Genomic DNA, 20007 nt, shown 5'->3' with positions numbered 1-20007 from the left:
CATAAAACTTCAGGTAGTAGCCCGGGCTATTATGTGCTTAAAGCAACACTTACCTTTCTGGAAATGTTATGCTTTTCTTTGTTTAGGTTAAAATGCTATTAATAAGCTGACCATTCTCATATGGTTCTAAGAAAACTCCCACCAATCATTGCATTAGCCGAGCGTCCTGTCTGTCTTCCTCATATGGAGACCTCCGACTGACGTAACCCGCTCGCATAACATCAAATTGTTTATTTAAGCCAGTATGAAAATTACTTGTATAAAAATCAGGCTTCTCTTTACAGCACTTGAGGATTGCGGCACCCGGCATACCGACACAACACCTCACTATCCTGTTAATGCTCACAACGTGGATTGATTTTTCACATAAACCTTTGATTCTTGTGATCGGTGGACCCTGACAGACATTTATTAATAACTTTCAGAGTAATTGAGGAATGGACACATATTCTGACTTTATGACCACTTCAGAGGCAGGGAGTCAACCCCTTTATTTCGTCTCTCTTTATTACCATGCCAGTAAATCTCACAGAGTTACTATATTCTTGTATTCTTCAGCTCATGGTTTCAGTAAAATTAGCTGAATGTTTGTATTGTGAAGAGTCTAACCGAACTAAGAATGCGTAGTATGTCCATACTGACAAAAGTTTAAACATTTATATTTGTATGCATGACTGAAGCAGCTAACTAATGTTAGCTTAACTGGGTAGCCAGCAACCTGTTTTTATACATCCAAAGAACTTCTATAAAAATGAACTGCTAGGTAACCAGAGTAGGTGTCTAAATTGAGCCACACAGCTAGTAATAGGGACTGGGCGTTTGGGACTAGGCTTTAATTAAGGTTTTACAGTATATATTATTCATATAACATGCAAACATATAGCATGATGCATTCTGTTGTAATGCCAACATGCTAACTCCAACATTAGTTACCAGGGAATATTGCACTTAGGCCTTATGTGTTAGCATTCACGCAGTTAGCACAGTCACATTGTTAATACCTGACCTGTTAGCATACTTACATTAATGTTATGGTTTGTTACATGCCAAAGAGAATTAGCATTTTAACAAGTTAGCATGATGACAGGAATTTGGTCTTTTCATTTTTAGGTATCTTGCCATGTATTTAAGTTTTAAATCAGCAGGAATTTAGACCTGTTGGTAGCCTGGTTATTGCACAAGATAGATTGGTGTACTGTCTAACTGTTGTCATAGCTAGAACTACGCTGCGAGCTTAACTAAATATGAATGGTCTTTATCAAAAGTTTCAGCCATGGGCTATAGAGACATACTGTAGGAAAATGTGTGGTGGAGGCGGATTATTTTCCTGTGCTGAATTTTTACGTTCTCATGCGCAGTAGGTTATGTGGACTTGAAAATCACACTGTCACTCAGGATGTGAGCTAATAGGATGATGTAAAAGTATACAGAGCAGGTTTTGTACATTTTATTTTACTGCAACAACTGAATTGTGTTTCATGAAACTACATCCTACAAGAAAGACCTCAGACACGTGTATTGTGAAGAAACCATCCCTTTATTGGTGTGAAGCAGTCCCATCCAAGTCAGGGTCAAGAGGGTTAAAAACAGTCAGTGCTCAAACAGACCAAACCAGAGTTTCTCCACACCCTGCCGGATCTAGTGGGGTGGGGTTTACAGAGTCGTACTGGGTGCAGAGGTACGAAACACTGCGTCGAAGAAGTGAGAGGGTTCCACAGAAAATATAAAAAGAAAACTTCACTTTACTCCAAACCACGTTCACTGCTTTTACTGAAACACTACAGCAGTACCAGAACTTTCTCTGGGAGGTAGGAAGGGGTTTGAGGGTGGAGGTGAGGATGTGTGTGAAGAGGAGGGGGTGTGCTTACACAACTGATGGGGTAAAAATCTCAGGTGTCAAAACCACATCGACGACAGTTAAAGAGAAAAACCAGGTTATCTTTTTGTTTTGTTTTTTTCAAATGGATGCTTTAGATTGTTTTACGAGGAGGAGAGCATGAGTGGGCCAGAAGTGCTCCCTCTCCTTCTGTGTTGGTTTATTTGTTTGTTGTCTCCATGGTGATCACCAGTTAACCACGGAGTCCTTTACCAGATTTGTAGCCACGTCTGCAGTGCTTACTTGGCGTTGGCGGAGCTGCTGAGCACCTTGCGGACTGCCTGAGCGATGGCGTCACGGTCGATGCCAAAGATTCGGAGCAGCTCGTGGGGCTTACCGCTGCGGGGCACCTGGGAAACTGCCAGGCGGTGGACGGTGAAGCCGGTCTCATTCACTACCGCCGAGCACACTGCCTCACCTAGACCACCTGAGGAATCAGAATATACAGCAGTCAGGACTGATTAAAGGTGCAGTTCGCTCAAATTAAACACAGACAAAATATTTATGTTCTAGAATTTCTCTCTTTGAGTCATCTGTTCTTCAAATCTTCTAAGCCTTCTGTTCATCTTAAATCTCTCACACCTTCATGGGCGATTGAGCTCTGCAGTGATGTGATGTGGATTGACAGGATAGACGACACCCTCCCCTGACTTTCTCATCCCCCCTGTCTCACTTTCACCCCCTTAAGACTCTCCTCTCCCTCAATCCTCTCTCTTCTCTCCCTCACTTTTTTTTTTTAACTTCTCACTCCAAACTGTCATTCAAATATTTCTGATTGATTGAACATGAAAGCCAAGGAATGAGAAAAAGAGAAAGTCATCACATGTTCTTGGTTCTTCTTTACTATTAAATGTTTCCCAGCAGTTGGTTGATTTACTAGCTGCCAACTGGTGTGTGAGAGAGACAGACACAGAGATGTGCACTGTAGCTCAACTGCATATTATGCAAATTCTACCTACGCTTTGAGTTCATTAAGTGTTCATGTTGGAATGATAAATGACACTTAAAAATGCCTGTGTGTACATGACTGTTTTCTCAGGGTTTTATTTTGTGCATTGTTGGATGCTGTAGGCTGAAACTTTTAATACATGATGGAAATTTTTGAGCTACTCACAGCTGGCGAAAACCAGCTTTCTCTGTGTGTCCTGTAATAACACATTTTGTTACCATGTTGTTACAACCCATAGTATTTCAAAGTTGAATACAGCTCAGACCTGGTATCATAAGTTGGTGTGAATCTACCATATTAACAAAATCGATCATCTATTTTTATCTTACTGAACCAAGCATTGCACAGTTCACAATTAAAAGGACAGTATAAAAGAAAATGGAGCTTGATTGCTACATTGTTTAGACAGCACATTCGACAGATCCGCTTCCCCTCTTCTGGATTAATGTACAGTCTAGTTTTAACAGTTAAAGGTAAAATACCAGATCTCTAATTTATGGGGAGCCAAAGTGCATCCTTTGGGCTAGCTTTCATAGATGAGTGTAGTTTATCACAGGGCTTTTTTAAAATGGTTGTTCTAAAAGGCTGAAAAATGACACTGATTTTCTCTTCATATTTGCTCATTATCGGGTACCTAAAGAGTGAAACCATTATCCACCAGCCTCTTTCAAAAAACTGGCCAAACATATCCTCTTTACATTATCTGACTGAAGACAGTGAAACAGGTTACAGTGGGACCTCAACTTCTACTTCTTTCATTTGACTTTGTCTCCAAAATAAAATGAAATAAAAATAAAATCGTTTGAGGAAACAGTTTGGAGAGCCCTTCTGTTGAGAGGGATGTTGCCCTTGCACTCTGCACTCTGTTCACTCATCTGTACGCCACATCCCCCTGTTCCCTAGATACCACTTGGTTTCCACCATCCGCCAAGTGCCCATACACACAAATACACACACACCAAAAATATTATGTTCATGAGCATCTTTTCTTTATATCTGCAAACCTTTTACATTTTCACTTGCATGTAATCAACTACTCATGTGAATCTGAACATAGGTGTGCATGTGTGTATGTGACCAAACAAGTGTCTTCTCCTTTTATGTTCTTTGACTCTATTATCGCAAACAGACAGACGAAATCTCAACAGGCGAGGAAAGCAGCTCCATGTAGGACAACAGAAACACAAACATAAAAGAAGACACAGAAAGCAAATTCTGGACCCTTGTTTTTGTCATGCTGGTACTGTATGTAGGTCAGCGAGAGCCCAAAGGCCGCAGCTGAAATTAAGACACCCTGACAGGCTCTCCCAGCTCCTCCTCCTCCTCCACCCTCCCCTTTATATACTGTTTTTATCCATTTCACCTTTTCTATATTCTCCATCTCCTCATACCCACAAACTTCTCTGCCAAGCACAGCATCCCTTTACCTGTCGTCCTCCTCTCTCCTCACGCTGCTCTTCTCTCTCCTCAGACACCAGCCTCCTCAGAGCCTTTTTATTTGCAGACAGACCTTTGTCCTTTGCTGCTGCAGGCATTTTTATTCATGAGCGCAAGCACGCAAGCAGCTGCATAACAATCCTTATGCCTGCTAGTTAAAGCTGTCCTGTTAATGTAATGGACTCCAAACAGATGTGACCGTCCTGATTTTAATTGGACGTTACTCAGTAGATTTATGCAGTAGAGTGGCACGTACAATGCTCTATACTATTTTGACCATTCAGAAAGTATGTTTAATGTAAACCACTGTGACCATACATGCATGGCATTTTATGATCTATCATGGGGACAATATAAATCATCTTAATATCAAATTGTAATATCAGGAATATACTGCCTAGCTGTGGTTCTCTCCAGGTAGACCTCCGTCTTCAGTGAGCGCAGCGAATGGCATTTAGTTGTCTCCAAGAAAACATTAAGTGATTAAGTTAAGATCTGCTGCGTTCCAAATCACACTTTTTCTTTAGTTAAAATTTTGTACAACAGACTGTGGATATGGATGGATATATGAGCAAGAGGGTACAAGTTCAAGATGCAGCATTATGATAAAACTGTATGTCCCAATCATGTGCATACGGTGACAGTATGTAGTTTGTGAGGGCAGGTGCAGTATGTAGTGATACTGAACATAAAAAGTATGCAATTTGGAACACAGTCCAAATGTAAAGAAGGTTATTCATCCATTGCTGTTTTTTCCTCCACATTTGATTTGTTTTTGTCTTTTGTGACTTGACTCCTCACCTTCATAGTAGTGGTCCTCCACTGTGATGATGCGTCCTCTGGTGGCCCTGCCATTGTCGATGATGGTCTTGGAGTCCAGGGGTTTGAGGGTGAACGGGTCGATCACGCGGATGTTAATTCTTTCTGAGGGACAGAGGAAGGTGGAGGATGCACCTCAGTCCAACTGATGGTTCATACAAGGACTGAATACTGTCATGCTGACATTGGTTGATTTCTTTTATTTCGTCTTTCTTCATACCTTTCTTCAGCAGGTCAGCAGCAGCCAGAGCCTCGTGGAGGGTCACTCCTGCTCCAATCACAGTCACGTGATCGTCATTGGTTTTATACACCACCTGAGTGAGACAGGAGAAGATGTTTGTATGTGAACTGTGCACAGTCTAGCATTTGAGATAATGTCAATAAGGGATAAAAGGAGAAAAGAGCAAGACCAAAGAGCATGAAGTAGCTGAATGAATATATTTGGTGATGGTGGTGGGAAAATGCTGCCACAAACCTTAGCCTGACCAACATGGAAGTCCTCATTGCAATTGTAGATGATGTTGCTCTCTGGGCGGCTTGTTCGGATGAAACACAAACCCTGAAACAAACCAGAAATAATCCATGTGTGTCTGTATTTTTTTAACACAAACACTGAATCCCACCCACGATATGAGCTTTACCTTGCTCTAAATATTTACATTATTTACTTTCAGGAATTTTTATTAACAATTGTCTTATTACAGGTGACTACAGGTACCTTTGTGTTGGCGGCGAGTTCCACAGCCTTCTCAGTGGAAACACCGTCGCTTGGGTAGAAGACGGTTGCTGTGGGAATGGCTCTAAACATGGCCAGATCCTCCAGACCCATCTGAGAGGGCCCGTCCTCACCTAAATATACACACACATCAGCACCAAACAGACTCAAGTCAGGTACAGCAAGACTCACGTGTTTAATATAGACTGGAAAATAAATTCTGGCAGACTGGCATGCGTTCGGTCTGGAAAGGTGTGCATGCAATGTACCTGGCGAGGTGGAGGAGAAGGAGAAAGGGGAGGAGGAGGAAGAGGTGAAAGAGAATCAGGCCGCTCTGTCATCACCTCCATGACAAAGAGACAGTGAGAGGGAGGCGGAGGAGGGGGAGGGGGAGGAGGAAGAGTGCTGATACCAGGAGAGGAAGATGGACAACAGAATAACAGAGGAGGTGAGAAGATGGGGAAAAAAGGTTTAGGATCAAGAAAATTAAAGCCGAGAAACACTGAGGAGCAGTTCAACCCAGTGGAGGGGAAAGCAGCAACATCTGATAAAAGAATTTAATATCATCTGCAGACAGCTTGTTCAGCATTTAAAGATCATGTGAGACATAATGCATGGTGCAAATTTTGGATTTAATTCAACCAAGCTACTCGTTTGAAAGATATTATCACTTTGATTTTTTTTTTGTAGCCGTTAGTGGGCTGAGTCGCTCTAAAAGCAGAACTGTGCCAAACTGGATCTAAGAAAAAGGCGCAGTGAGAGGAAAGGTGGTTCACAGTGAAGATCAAAATGACATAATATCTACTACAGTGGCTAGCATACAAGATCACTCCACCTTCAAAGCACAGGTTGTGACAAATGTTGTAGAGTGAACAAAATGTTAAGTACCCTGGATTGTAATCATAATATCATTTATGCCATTCAACAATCCACCTACTGTTACCATAAATGTACTGTATACAGTGATATGAATAAGTCAGCAGAAGTAAAAGGACTTTAAAATGCTGAAAGGTCAAAGGTCAGTTCTTTCAGGGTCATGATTGGGGATAAGAGAAACAGGAACTGACCAATAGAGACGCCACAGTGGGACCCGCAGAGGTTGATGTTGCTTTCAGAGATGCCCGCCATGCGGAGCTGGTCGTAGGCCCGGCTGAAGAACGTGGCGAAGGTGCTGGCAAACACCACGTTACGATCCCGCGCGGCACATCCCATCGCCACGCTCACCTGCAGGAGAGAAGAGTGAGAGACAAAGGAGGGATAGAGGGACAGAATGACTCTTATGTTTCATGTTAAATCGTGATGATGCAGACTGACAATGACCCATTGTGATTGTCCTGTTGTTGTGTGGGACGACCCTTAAGAATTCATAATGATGCTGATGTTAGAAAAACTAGAACATGAACACTATAATTAATACAACTCAGGGGATGATGTGACAGCAGTAACACCTGAAGTTTACAGTGACACTGCAGGGGACTAAAAAAATATTTATGTTAATATTTATATAAAATTAACCTGATACTTCACATATTCCCAAAATGTTATTTTATTACTATTTTATTTATCATATTAAAGTTTTAATGGCCTGTATAATCTAGAACATCTCCAGCCATCTAACTAGAGAGCTAACGTCTCTCTCTCACCATGTTCTGCTCTGCGATGTAGCACTCAACGTAGCGATTTGGGTGTTCGTTCTTAAAGAGCTCTGAGAAGGTGGAGTTCTTGGTGTCTCCATCTAGAGCCACCACATGCTCGTTGTAACGGCCCAGCTTGGCCAGAGCCATGCCGTACGCCTTCCTCGTAGCAATCTGTTTACACAGGGACAATTAGACAACCAGTCAGTATCAGATACTCCTGAAGCTTTATTGTGTTCTGAAGTCATGAGTTTAAGGTTATTCAAGACATCTGAGATTGTCTGTCACTACTGATCATACCTTTTCTCCAATTTTGTAGCTGGGTGCACTCGGCATGCGGATGTTGCGGAGGCTGACAGGTGATGTATCCTCGTTGGGCGGAGCAGGATAGAGGCGCTTGTTGCAGCTGATGATGCGGCTCTGCAGCTCCTTGATCACGCTGTCAGCCATGTCTTTGGGCAGGGGTTTGCCGTGCCAGCCCATCTTATCCTCAGCCGCTGAAAGACACACAAAGACAACTGAGGACTAGAGCAAACAAGTACAGCTATCACTGTGCAATACAATACATGACAATAACAATTTATTACTGAGTGGAGGTAATAAAAACATACTTTTTATTCATAAGAAAAAAAAAATGGGGCTAAACGGAAAACTTAACTCCTTATGTGGTCAAAGTGGCAGATATAGAGTTATACTGATAAAGCATAATTCTGTGAGGATTAGGAGGTTCCTAATCGGTCAAACAAAATAACTGCCATGCTCAACTTAATGTCTTTTAAGTATAATGAGTTTCAACCCAAAATTCACAACACTAGCAAATGAAGTTGTCAGCACTCACTAATAATTATGTAAGACTTTCACTGATGCACAGCAGCAGAAGGAAGCAGACGTGTTTCAGCCCTAGGCTTCCCTCAGTGTATCTGAGACATTTGTGGTGTGACCCTCTTAAACAGCAGCCAGGAACCTGCCAGTGATTCACCACTAGCTGATACAGATCATCAAAACAACATCATCATCGTCAAAAACCAAATATACTGCATTATGTTCTTCCAACAGCCAGATTTTGGCATTCAGAAGTTTAGATAACATGTTGACACACCTGCAAATATAAAGTCCATTTACTCTGTAAACCAAGTTCCTCCTGATATCCTTCATACCTCCACATTTATGCCTGTGCATAAAACAAACCATGGCCAGCTGTCACACTCACAACAATCGTCCACTTCAGTGAGTCCCATCAGGCTATTTCAAACATCAAACGGTTCAATCAGGAGGCCACAGGCTTACTATATAACAACACTCACCGTTTCTAATCTGACAAAAACTAATGCATACAAAGACATACCCCTCTCTTAGACACACACACGTTGCTGTTATAACAACTGTCTTTTTACCTTTGTCTCTCACAAAACACACGTGGTCACACACACTGCCCCTTACTGTTATCACAACACAAGCACAATGGGCTGTTGCTGCGAGTGTATCCTACACATTCTGAGGGATTACCAAGATGCAGCAGCTAAAGCACTAAAGCGCTGCCTGGATTACAGTGCGTTAGGGCCCCTCTCTGCTGGCGGCAGGCATTTGGGGCAGTTAAGAAAACTTCTGACAGAAATATTATTCCCGGTCAGTTGCCACCGTTTTACTGAGTCATCATTTAGAAACATGTTTTTGGAGCAAGTCATAGTTATGAAATATGGTGTGTAATGATTACTTTGAAATGTTCTGCTTGAAATATGTTAAGTCACTGTAAGATTGATATAAAAATTTTGAAAGAGAGGCATTGAGACATAAAAAACTACAGAAGTATTATTACTTTATGGTATACTATGCATGATTTTTCTAAAAAACTGCATACACTCACACAAATGTAATCCTTTTAATCATCACTTATTACTTACTACAAGTGTGTGGTGGTATATTTAATTGCAGAGACTCTGCCCTCTGCCTGTATTTTCTTCTTATTATTATTTTGCTGAGTTCAGGACGTTCCTGGGCACAGCATGCAGGTGACATTGGGACTTAAAAAAAGGAAGTAACCAGGTGCTAGACCATAAGTAGCATCCCAAAGAAAGCTAGAATTATCCCAGACACAGCGCCGTAAATACAGAGGTGAAACGCGAAGCGGACAAAGCTCATTCCCAAAAGAGTGTGAATCTAAGATCGGCTTTAACTTTCACATTTGCTGGCGTTACTGTTCACAAACTGTCACAGACAATTCCTGCATAGTATACTTCCAAAAAAAGGAGGTAATTTTGATCCATGTTGCACACTGAACAGCTCACATCCTCTACATGCTATTTCATAAAGTAATCACAACATGTTAGTACTTCACTCTACACATTCGAGGATAAAACCACACTGATGTTTGAACTCACACACTGTGGATGACTGTGCGTGTGCCTGATTATTGTACCTGGGATGCCCTTGCCCTTGATAGTCTTTGCGATGATGGCAAGTGGCTGGTGGCGGGGCTGACTCAGCACCTTGCACAGCTCCTCCACACTGTGACCGTCCACAATGACGGCATGCCAGCTGGGAAAACAGAGGAGATAAAACTTTAAATGCAGTCCTACATGTGTGTTTCTATGAATGAGGAGAGGTATTTTATTTATGGGATAATCCTATCAATTCCTGCAGGCCCCTTACATTACCACCACCTTTCTTTTTACTGTTGGCACTGCAGCACTTTATAGGGTAGCAGCATGTTAGCATTTTCGCTAGTATCGGTGCTCTGCAAGTGTTGGATGGAAGGATGAGAAGCAGCAGGTCAGATGTGACACCAACCCAAACTAGCACCAAATTCTGTCAACATCAAGCTTTTTGAAACGCAACTTAGACCTGAGGTTTAGACACTTAAGGTCACACACTCACCACACTTTTAGAGATTCAAATGCACAAATACTCCACAACCAACCTGTGCACACCCTCAATCTTTGACTCCCCCTGCTCACCCAAAGGCCTCACAGCGTCGCTGATACTTCTCCACATGGTGCTGGAGTGGGGCTGGGTCGCTCTGACCCAGGCGGTTGATGTCCAAAATAGCCACCAGGTTGTCTAGCTGGTAGTATGAGGCGAAGGCCATGGCCTCCCACACCGAGCCCTCGGACAGCTCTCCATCACCCAGTAGGCAGAACACCCGATAGCTACAGAGAGCAAACAGAGAGACAGAAGACAGAAGAGATGAATAAATAGTGGAAAGGAGTAATTTTCCATATCAGCTCTATTTTCCCTCTTGGCACATCTACCCATCTTCTGATTCCTCTTGTAGGGCTCAAAGTGACAGCTGACCCTCACACCTAAACACACACTCCCTTCCCTCCCTCCCCCACTGCGCTGTGATCGTCCTCACTAGTTGCCCCCGTGGCGTAACGACTCCTGACAGCTTTCCAGTCAAATAGACACATTCTCATTAAAGCTGGAAGATAGGCCGAGACACCCTGCATTACACCACGCATTCCAACCCTGAGAAAACACACGGCACAAAAAGAAAGGAGTGGAAGAAGGGAGGAAAGAGAGGGGGGAATTCCACAGAGGTGGAGATGGAGAGAAAAGAGGTAGAGATTTGAGACTGGATGGGAAAACATTAATAACCAGTTAGACTGATCTCTAAAGGTTGATTTCCGAAATGTGTCCACTCCTTCTCTGAAACTTCCGCTCTGATGCAGATGCATATTCAGATGCACTGACCCAAATATGGAAAAGGTGGCCACTTTTGTTCATCTTTCAAGATCTCTATGATACGGAAAACTGAGTAATCGTGGCTGATCATTTCAGCAACTCAGTTTAATAGAAACGATTTACTTCAGTTTAATACAGCAGTATCTAAGTAATCTTTTAGATTTTTTTTTTTAATTTAAAACCCATAAATGTGGAGTCTGAGATTCTGGTTGATATTTTAACTTAGCACCCAAACAAACACAGCCCTCCCATCAGTGCACCTTTAGAAGCTCAGCCAGTCTTTTTAATGTTTCATTACTATCATGGTGACGTGCCGTTCCTCGTGGGCAGGACATGGAGGAAGGAGAGCAGCCGGCGTGGTGTTGTGTTGCTCGGTCCAAGCCACTTTGTTTAGCATTTACAGCGCGAGTGCTGTGTATGAGCACCAGATTTATTTTCACGACAGTGACAGAACGGAAAGCTAGTGGGGACATATTCACTAAATATGACAAAGCGTGTAATGGATTAGAATCACAGACTCGGCATTGAATTAACTGAGAATAGTCAGAATCATTACAATGCAGCTAAAGAAACAGCAGGGTCAGGAAGTTAAGGCTCCTCTCAATTCAGTTTGTATTCAAAGAATTATACAGTCTCAGTTTGCCATACCTGGGGGATTAAAACATGTAAAAAGATATTATGAAAAGTGACAAAGTTCAGGTCATTATAGGTTTTACAGAAACTGTCTTTTATGTCACATTAAAAAAAAAAAAGAATACTTGCCCTTCAGGTCTTTGTTATATTTTTCATGTACGCATGTGTAGACATGTGTAATAAAATTCTGATGTTCCAGTCACTGTGTTTAACGTAGATCATAAAGTCTCTAAAAGTCTTCATCCTTCTCAATTCTGAGATTTAAAAACACAAATATCAGAAGTAAAAATTGCAGCTTGTGATAAACTGCAACACGTTCTGCCAAAGGTGATACAAACATGGAACAAGATCAAGCACACACACACACACACACACACACAGTCTGAAGGGCATCCAGAGCAACTACAGCAGATTGAGGCTGTGCTTCAGCTACAGGAGTAAAGAGATCCCTCAGGAGGAGTGATGAACGTGTGTGTGTGTGTGTGTGTGTGTGTGTGTGTGTGTGTGTGTGTTTCGCTTTCATCCCGTCTTTGCAAGGTGAGAATCATCGATCAAGACAGGGTGATACCTCTTCGTGAGAACAGCCCAAACCAGTACAATTGGCGCGCACACACTAACACACACCCCTCGCATTTTATGTCACCTACTCTGTTACACCCAGCGAACACAAAACCAACTAAGAAGAAACTTCCAGTTTATACACTCAGTGATGAGTTGTATTATCTCCTAGGATTGTTGCAAGGCATGAACGAGCATGAGGAGGAACCCTAAACGTGTTTGATCCAATAATCTCATATTTATACGTTTACAACTGCAGAGTATTCAACCATGAAGCAACCAACAGTGTCAGTTATTCACTCTCTGCGAATAAGTGCATTTGACAGATTCATTCATGTATCTTATTTTAATAAACCACACCCTCAGAGGCTAAGGGGTCTGTTTGGTTGAAGATTCATTTCCTGCTGAAGTCTCACCAGGAATACATATTCCTCACATATTCCTGCTGGTCCACATCAGTTGATCCTGCAGCGTAGGTTGTGTGTATGAGTGCGTGCCACAAGGAGGGGTTGATACAGTTGCCATTCAGCAGTTTTTGTCTCAGATTATATATATTATGAAACCAGTGATGCAGCCTTCTAAAGCGAGTGCTGAGCCGTTATGATGCAGCGAATTAGCTTCACAAGCTGCTCCAAGCATCGCAGGGGAAACGCATACGCCCTTGTGCATGCACACACAACCACACATAGCGTCCACTATTGTGTGTAGGGTGTATACAATATAATCTACCACTACGAAAGCAGAGTGTGGGATTTTGCCATTTTTTGGTGAGAGGATGAGGGTGAAGGGTGAGGCTGAGAGATGAGGGCGGAGCTGTGCTCTCGCATGTGTGATTATTAGAGCGGAAACAATCGAGAGCACACAGAATGCAGAGTGAGAGATATCAAGGGCAGCCAACTCAGAATGCAAGTACGGCATTCCATGACCGCCTGTTTCACTGCGTCTATAGTGTGTAAAAAAAAAATTAAATAAACTGTCTTTGAGATCATCTTCCTCTGTTCTGTCCGTAAAGAAATGTTTAACTGTGTTCCTGAGATAAATTCAGCTTGGACGCTTTTGTATCATATCCATTTTATTTGAAAATGTGAATGGCAGCTGTTCTCTCTATTGTTGGACGGGAAACCATGCGGCTCTTTCTAGACCACACTAGAACAAAGGAGACACACGAGGACTGATCTGCAACCCTACTAACATTCAGCTGAGTAGTAGATGACCATGGCACATTTCAGGCCTGGTAATCTATTATGGCGTAACATTGTTGCAATGGTCAACTTTTTTTTGTTAAATTCAAAAAAATGTAATCAATGAATCTATGAATTTGAATTCCACCTTTGGAAAGAGACAACTGAATCCTTATTTCTTTAACCACTCGTTTCTGATCTCAGATTACTGACTACATACCCTCATTCATCCTGATCCGAAGGTAAAACTGATCAGAGGTCAGATCTCCTGGCGCTCTGAGTGGCTGCCTAAATGCCAACCCAGACCAGGCCTGTCAGCTGTGGTTTGATCCAGATTAAAAGGCTGAAATGTCACATGTCAGCATGGCCCACTGTAGTGTACATTATAGCATGCATAATTTCATACTGTCTACCTTAATGCATTCAGATGCATGCTGGGCTGCTGTGCGCCCTCATTTATGTCTTCTGCATGTTGGAGAGTCTCTGTGTAACAGTGTGTGTGCAGGTGTGTTTACCTGGCCTTGTCAAAGTATTTCCCAGTGTAGGCCATTCCACAGGCAGCTCCCAGCCCCTGACCCAGAGATCCAGTGGCTATATCCACAAACTGCTGCTTCTGTTAGCACAAACACAAAACATGCATCTTACACTACAGACAACAGGAGAGCTCAAGTTTGCAAACACAGAAAGCATGAAGCACAGTGGGTGGATTATTTTGAATTTCTTAACATGCAAGAAACACACAGTCATGTTGTCTGGACAGCAGCTACAGTCTGTGTCTCGCAGTGTGTCAGTATCACACAGTGTCTTATTAATGTCTGCAGCCGAGGAGAAAGGAGGCCAGGACGGACCATCTCTGTCACACAAGCATGTCTTTGTCACCGTGTCTGCCTGCATACAGTCTGTTTGTTATCTGTGCACGTGTGTTCATGTCTCCATATGAATGTGCAACAAGCATACATGTTATGTTCTAAAGAAGTCATTCACACAGATTTTGGCTTGCTTGATCATTTCGTATTAATATTTTAAGATTCTCAGATGCGGTCAAAATGTTTTCCCAACGCTCAAATAAACTCCAAGCAAGCAGAGTTTGACAGGAGGGAGTAGCTGGAGGCAAAGTCAAACTTAACCTCAAACACAAATGTATGCAATATGATTTTTGAGTTGGTCAAAAATATCATGAAACAGCTGAAGAGAATGGTGTGGTAATGGTTGAAGTGAGGGGTTATGAGTGTTGCCTCAATGTACAGTTACTGGTATAATGGTGTTTCAAATATTGGCTTTTGCATTAACATCTGTTTACTCTCAAAACACCAGTAAAATACCCCAAATATACACAAAAATAATTGTGCAAGGGTTTAGTGTATTCCCAATGCATGTGTGTTGTAATAAATGACTTCCAGACCCAGAACGTAATGCAGGTCTGAATGTAACCTCACCGGCACAGGATGTCCCTCCAGGATGGAGTCGACCTTGCGGAGGTTGAGGAGCTCACTCTCCTTCAGGTATCCCGTCTCCGCCCACACGGCGTACAGCACAGGGGCTGCATGACCCTGAGGAGGCAGAGGTCAAAGGTTAGAGTTTAAGATCACATACTTCATACCTGATTTTACTTTATTTTTAATTCCGTATTTGTTAACCCACAAAATAGGCATCGTACAGTGCCCCTGGAGCAGATTGGGGTTCAAGTGGCACCTCTCTGCTCCATACACTGTTGACCCCTGGTTCCAATGCCAACTCTCCATGGACTGAGCTACTGCTGCCTTTACTGATTTGCTTGTGCTGGGGCTAGAACTGTTTATAGGCTTATAAAACACTCATCAATGTTATGAGATCCTATTTTTTAAGTTTTTAATTTACACTTTTCCTTCTCAGGTAACTTCATCTGCACACCTGAATGAAGAATTTCCTGCTAAATGAAATGTGAGAGAACAAAGAATAAAATTTCATTTTGAGGCATGCATGTCAAAGTCTGGAGTTAGCCATTGGCACCTTATAGAAACACTACAATCACGAAATATACATGTGAACTTATAAACACAAACACATTTTTCTAATGTGACACCTTAAGATTAGTGAATCAGATCTTGTGTATGCATGCTTCAGAAGAACACCTGTCAACCATATAGCTCTGTGTGTGTATGTGTGTTACCTTGGAGAGGATGAAGCGATCATTGTTGGGGTTCCGGGGATCCTCTGGTCGGTACTTCATGGTATGAAAGAACAGCACAGACATGATCTCTGCTGCGCTGCAACATGATGAGGGATGACTGCAACAAAAATGAAGACGAAAGAGGAATTAAATACACAGTATTCAAAAGGAAAACTTGGTGTGCCTCCTGAATCCTCTGTTCAAATCTATGTTCAGAGCATACTGTCCACACGCAGATGCAGAAGGGAGAAAAAAGGGAGAGGCAAAGTGGCAATCAATCACTGGAGTTTAACTCTTTGTCAGCTTGAATGGAGTGCATTAATTCATGCCAGAGCAGTTGTAGTCAGAGAGTTATTATGTAAGACAGACAGTACACTAGTGAGACTGACTTTGTCAGGGTCAGACAGTCAGTAACTAAATATACATTATGTATACATTATCACACACACACACACACACACACACACACACACACACACACACACACAGTGTAAATACATTTAGAGGAGGTTTTACACTTTCTCTCATTCATGCAGACACGTACACATACAAAGACATAGTTCAGTGTGTAGTCCCAAACTGTTGGAACAAGCCAAGACAAATGAACACAAAACAGGTTATGATGAGGACTTATGTCCTGACTGTTATCCTCTTTATTTTCAAACCACATGCCAATAATACCTCACTCAGGCCTCCTCCATGAAGGCCTTTTCCTTGCACTCCTGTAATGGATAATGCGATCAAATAATCAAAAACGAGCAAAAGCAAAAACCAGAAGGAGATGATGAATAATCATAAAATTTATATGGGATGAGGGATGCTCTTATAAGAGGGTGAAAAGTGGCGTTGCAACGTGAACACTGGCTGTGATCGAAGAATTGTATTAACAAAACATGGGTTAATTCAATTCAATTTCAATTCAATTTTATTTATAAAGCCCTATATCACAAATCACAATTTGCCTCACAGGGCTTTACAGCATACGACATCCCTCTGCCCTTATGACCCTCGCAGCGGATAAGGAAAAACTCCCCCAAAAAACCCCTTTAACGGGGGAAAAAAACGGTAGAAACCTCAGGAAGAGCAACTGAGGAGGGATCCCTCTTCCAGGACGGACAGACGTGCAAGAGATGTCGTACAGAACAGATCAGCATAATAAATTAACAGTAATCCGTATGACACAATGAGACAGAGCGAGAGAGAGAGAGAGAGAGAGAGAGAGAGAGAGAGAGAGAGATGCAGGACAGACGGTAATGACAGTAGCTTACAACAACATTATTGAAAGTAATAATATTATCGTTATAGTTCTGGCTACTGTGGTACAATATGTTGAAAGTATGTATTAATATCTGACAGTATACATGTGTGACAATAGTCATATGTGTATAATAATAGTAGAAGTATGACTAATGACTAATGATGGCAGCAGCAGCAGGAGGCATCTGGCAGGACCACGGCAGCAGCACAACCACACACGTTATGCTGTCCAGGCACTGCTGCGATATGAGTTAATCTGAGAGACAGTGGAGCACAAAGGCTCCGGAGAAGAGGCCGAATGTAAAAATGGCTACAGTTTATGCTGTGCATGTTTCGGTTATCAAACTGGAATTAAAAATCTTTTGATTTGACTTTGAATAAGCTCACTCTACTCATTTATACTGCCCTTCACTCAAACAATGTCTCAAATGACTTAAAGAAAAGAAGCCTTCCTATATCTCAGTTGCCGATATCAATCCCTGGAGAAAATCTAATAAGTAACCATGATGCCAAAGGAAGCTAAACACAGCTGATACACACACACACACACACACACACACACACACACACACACACACACACACACACACACACACACACACACGTAGAGTCAAAACAGGCTCGTCTAATGTTAACTAACCTACTAAATGTTAATACTCTTTAACATTGGACAAGTGGGATAGTCGCTATGGATGATGAAAAAGACTAACAGAAGTTATAGTTTGACGCATCCTATAATTTATTAACATTTTAAGCTTTTATTTCCTGTCACCTCATAAACGTTGCAGCGAGTTTCTCAATTTGGAAGTTATTTTGAAAAATTTCCCCGGATGTACTTTTCCTTTTAAATTTGAGCGACTTGACGCGTGTGACAAGCTGCAAGCAGGCGCGGCCGAGCAGCGGAAGCGCGTCCGTGCGTCCCCCGGTCCCATCCTGCAGCCGCCGCACACTACGTCGGCCCACGAGATCATGCACCGACCCTGTCTCTGCTCCTCCTCTGTTACATAAGCGATCCCAAAGTACGCAAAGGGTTAAGGGAGAGATGAGCACTGGTGCACCTGCAGCAATTTAGGCCGAACCTCCAAATCCGACACGTTTAAATAAATGTTTTATTATTTGAAGGGGTGGTAGCGCAAAACAAACACATTTGATAATTTAACTGAATTCATTGTACTTATGAACCTAACCTACTCGTAGTGAAATATGCAAATATGTTAAGTAAACGAACTCTGACCCTTTGCACCTAACAACTAATTTCTGGAGAAGTGCGTAAATTACGCACAGTGCATGCTGGCACAGAACCGCTTAACGCGCAGTAAAAATCAGATAAGAACATTAAAAGTCCATCAGTTTTGCACGTTGCACAAGGCGCACATATACTGTTATTTTGCATCTGTGGCTGCACAACGCGAATCCTCCTGCACGCAGTCTGCAGCGGACTGTCAGTCCATCAGGGAACACTCTTTATGTTGTGTAAATTCCAGCCGGTGTTTCTACTTTTTAGAATTTGCCCTTTCAACAAACAAATGCATGAATCATACAGCAGCTGGCCCAGGACAGTAACCTTGTTTTGTCTTGTTATATTATAACACCACTATATCTCCAGCTTGGTGTAATCTTCCTCCTCTTACCCGCTGCCCGCTGCAGTTGTCGCCTTGATGGAGTTGATCCGGAGCCGGGTGGCGATGTTCCTGAGCGCCTGCACCGTCTGCTGGTCCGGTTTATGGTAGTCCTCCATCTGGCCGATGCACCGAAGAAAAAGCACACACACGCGCACACACAAGCCGGTTAAATGAAGTTAAGAGTTAAAAGTCCCCGGTCTGCTGTCCCGAGAATAAAAGCGAGGAGTGTGCAGCGGATGGTGGCAGGGGTTAAAAAGAGGCAGTGGTGTTGAACCTGACAGACAGACGGGAGGCAGGGGGGCGTGTTTGCAAGCAAAGCCTATGAATATGGCTAATCTAGGGCTAAAAGCAGCCTACAGTTACTTCAAACTGGCACGCATGAGCACAGCCAATAGTAGGAGGGCTTTGGTCTGAGACCAAGGCCACACGCACACTCATAAGCTCGCACACAGTCAGGCACACACTGGTCAGAGACGCTCATGTTTAACATCAATAGCTTCATACTGTATTTGATGACAATTTTTTAAGGGAAATTTGGACACAGAAACAATTCAGGCGTGCAAATAAACAGAGAAACATCTAATAAAGCAAACAACCTGGTGCAGTTCCAGATTAATTATAAATAACCAGGCTTGTAAAATACAAAAGTATGCAGTTGCACAGTTGAGCCATAATTTAAATGTCTTTAGGAACCAATTTCAGCTCAGTATTGCTGTATTTTGGTTAAACTAGATTGAGGTAATTACTGCCCCTATGTACATCACATATAACACCTATATATAGGCTCTCAGATGCTCTCACTTCATACTAATGGCCTTTTCTTGTAGCTGCACCATGCAACAGTATGGATGTGAAGCTATAGGTTGTCATATATCTGCACCGGCATCACATAAACCTCTTCTACTTTTATTGCATTATGTTTTCAAACAAAATGATATTTTATGAAGCAACACCCCTTTCAATAAAGTGCAGAATGACACTGTATGTTTGGCTTGAGCATTAAGTGAGAATGTATTTAAAAAGTGCAGCTAAGGATGCTAAACAGGCTTCTTCTTCTTCCTAATTTAATTGTATACTGATTGATATTAACAAGTTTGAGGAGCAAAGATCAAACAGTATCAGGTATAGTTGAGTGTAATATAAGCAGCTCTCTCTTTAAACAGTTAAGTGTACCTGTCCTGTGAAGCTACGGCAATTACAAGAGGAGAGGAAGGAAATGTGGCTTCCAACAGGAAGGATCACACATGGCTGTAATCTTACCTTAATGACATTTCCCACTGAAGCTGACCTGATTAGCCGCAGTACAAACCAGCTACACCTGCAACATGCACTCACATGCCATTCAGATAAGGACTGACAGACAGATTGGTAATTCCCAAGTGTTGTTTGGGTTTGACACAGTCATAAAAGGTTTATCTTACAGGACTGACCTTTTCACTTGCAATCTTTAGGCTTCCAAAGGCTGGGTGACACTTGCAACTGGCTGAGACTGACAT

General features: G+C 42.3%; 1 protein-coding gene across 2 annotated transcripts; it reads right to left on the bottom strand.

The window, feature by feature from the left end:
- Nucleotides 1-1528: 1528 nt before the first annotated feature.
- On the bottom strand, nucleotides 1529-19957 carry LOC125891594 (transketolase-like). 2 transcript variants are annotated; one of them, XM_049580972.1, is made up of 15 exons: nucleotides 19942-19957; nucleotides 18521-18627; nucleotides 15633-15750; nucleotides 14920-15033; nucleotides 13999-14096; nucleotides 10385-10576; nucleotides 9847-9965; nucleotides 7731-7927; nucleotides 7440-7604; nucleotides 6864-7020; nucleotides 5800-5930; nucleotides 5557-5640; nucleotides 5302-5395; nucleotides 5064-5186; nucleotides 1529-2303 (listed from the first exon to the last, which is right to left on the bottom strand). In XM_049580972.1, the coding sequence occupies exons 2-15, from the start codon at nucleotides 18625-18627 to the stop codon at nucleotides 2116-2118; spliced, it is 1887 nt and encodes a 628-aa protein (XP_049436929.1). In that variant the 5' UTR covers nucleotides 19942-19957; the 3' UTR covers nucleotides 1529-2115. The 2 variants fall into 2 exon arrangements, with proteins under 2 accessions (XP_049436929.1, XP_049436930.1); XM_049580973.1 differs by lacking the exon at nucleotides 19942-19957 and adding an exon at nucleotides 19772-19915.
- Between the last annotated feature and the right edge of the window lie 50 nt (nucleotides 19958-20007).

Source organism: Epinephelus fuscoguttatus, linkage group LG7 (genome assembly GCF_011397635.1).
Source record: "Epinephelus fuscoguttatus linkage group LG7, E.fuscoguttatus.final_Chr_v1".
Lineage (NCBI taxonomy): Eukaryota > Metazoa > Chordata > Actinopteri > Perciformes > Serranidae > Epinephelus > Epinephelus fuscoguttatus.
The sequence above is the reverse complement of the archived record's forward strand: the minus strand, read 5'-3'. Positions and strand labels throughout refer to the sequence as shown.

Excerpts from the sequence above, each read along its gene's own strand:
- LOC125891594 (XM_049580972.1), bottom strand. The coding sequence starts at position 18,627 with ATGGAGGACTACCATAAACCGGACCAGCAGACGGTGCAGGCGCTCAGG. Across the intron at positions 15,751-18,520 it reads ACAACTGCAGCGGGCAGCGG|TCATCCCTCATCATGTTGCA; the intron begins GTAAGAGGAGGA and ends TTTTTGTTGCAG. Across the intron at positions 9,966-10,384 it reads CGACGCTGTGAGGCCTTTGG|CTGGCATGCCGTCATTGTGG; the intron begins GTGAGCAGGGGG and ends CTGTTTTCCCAG.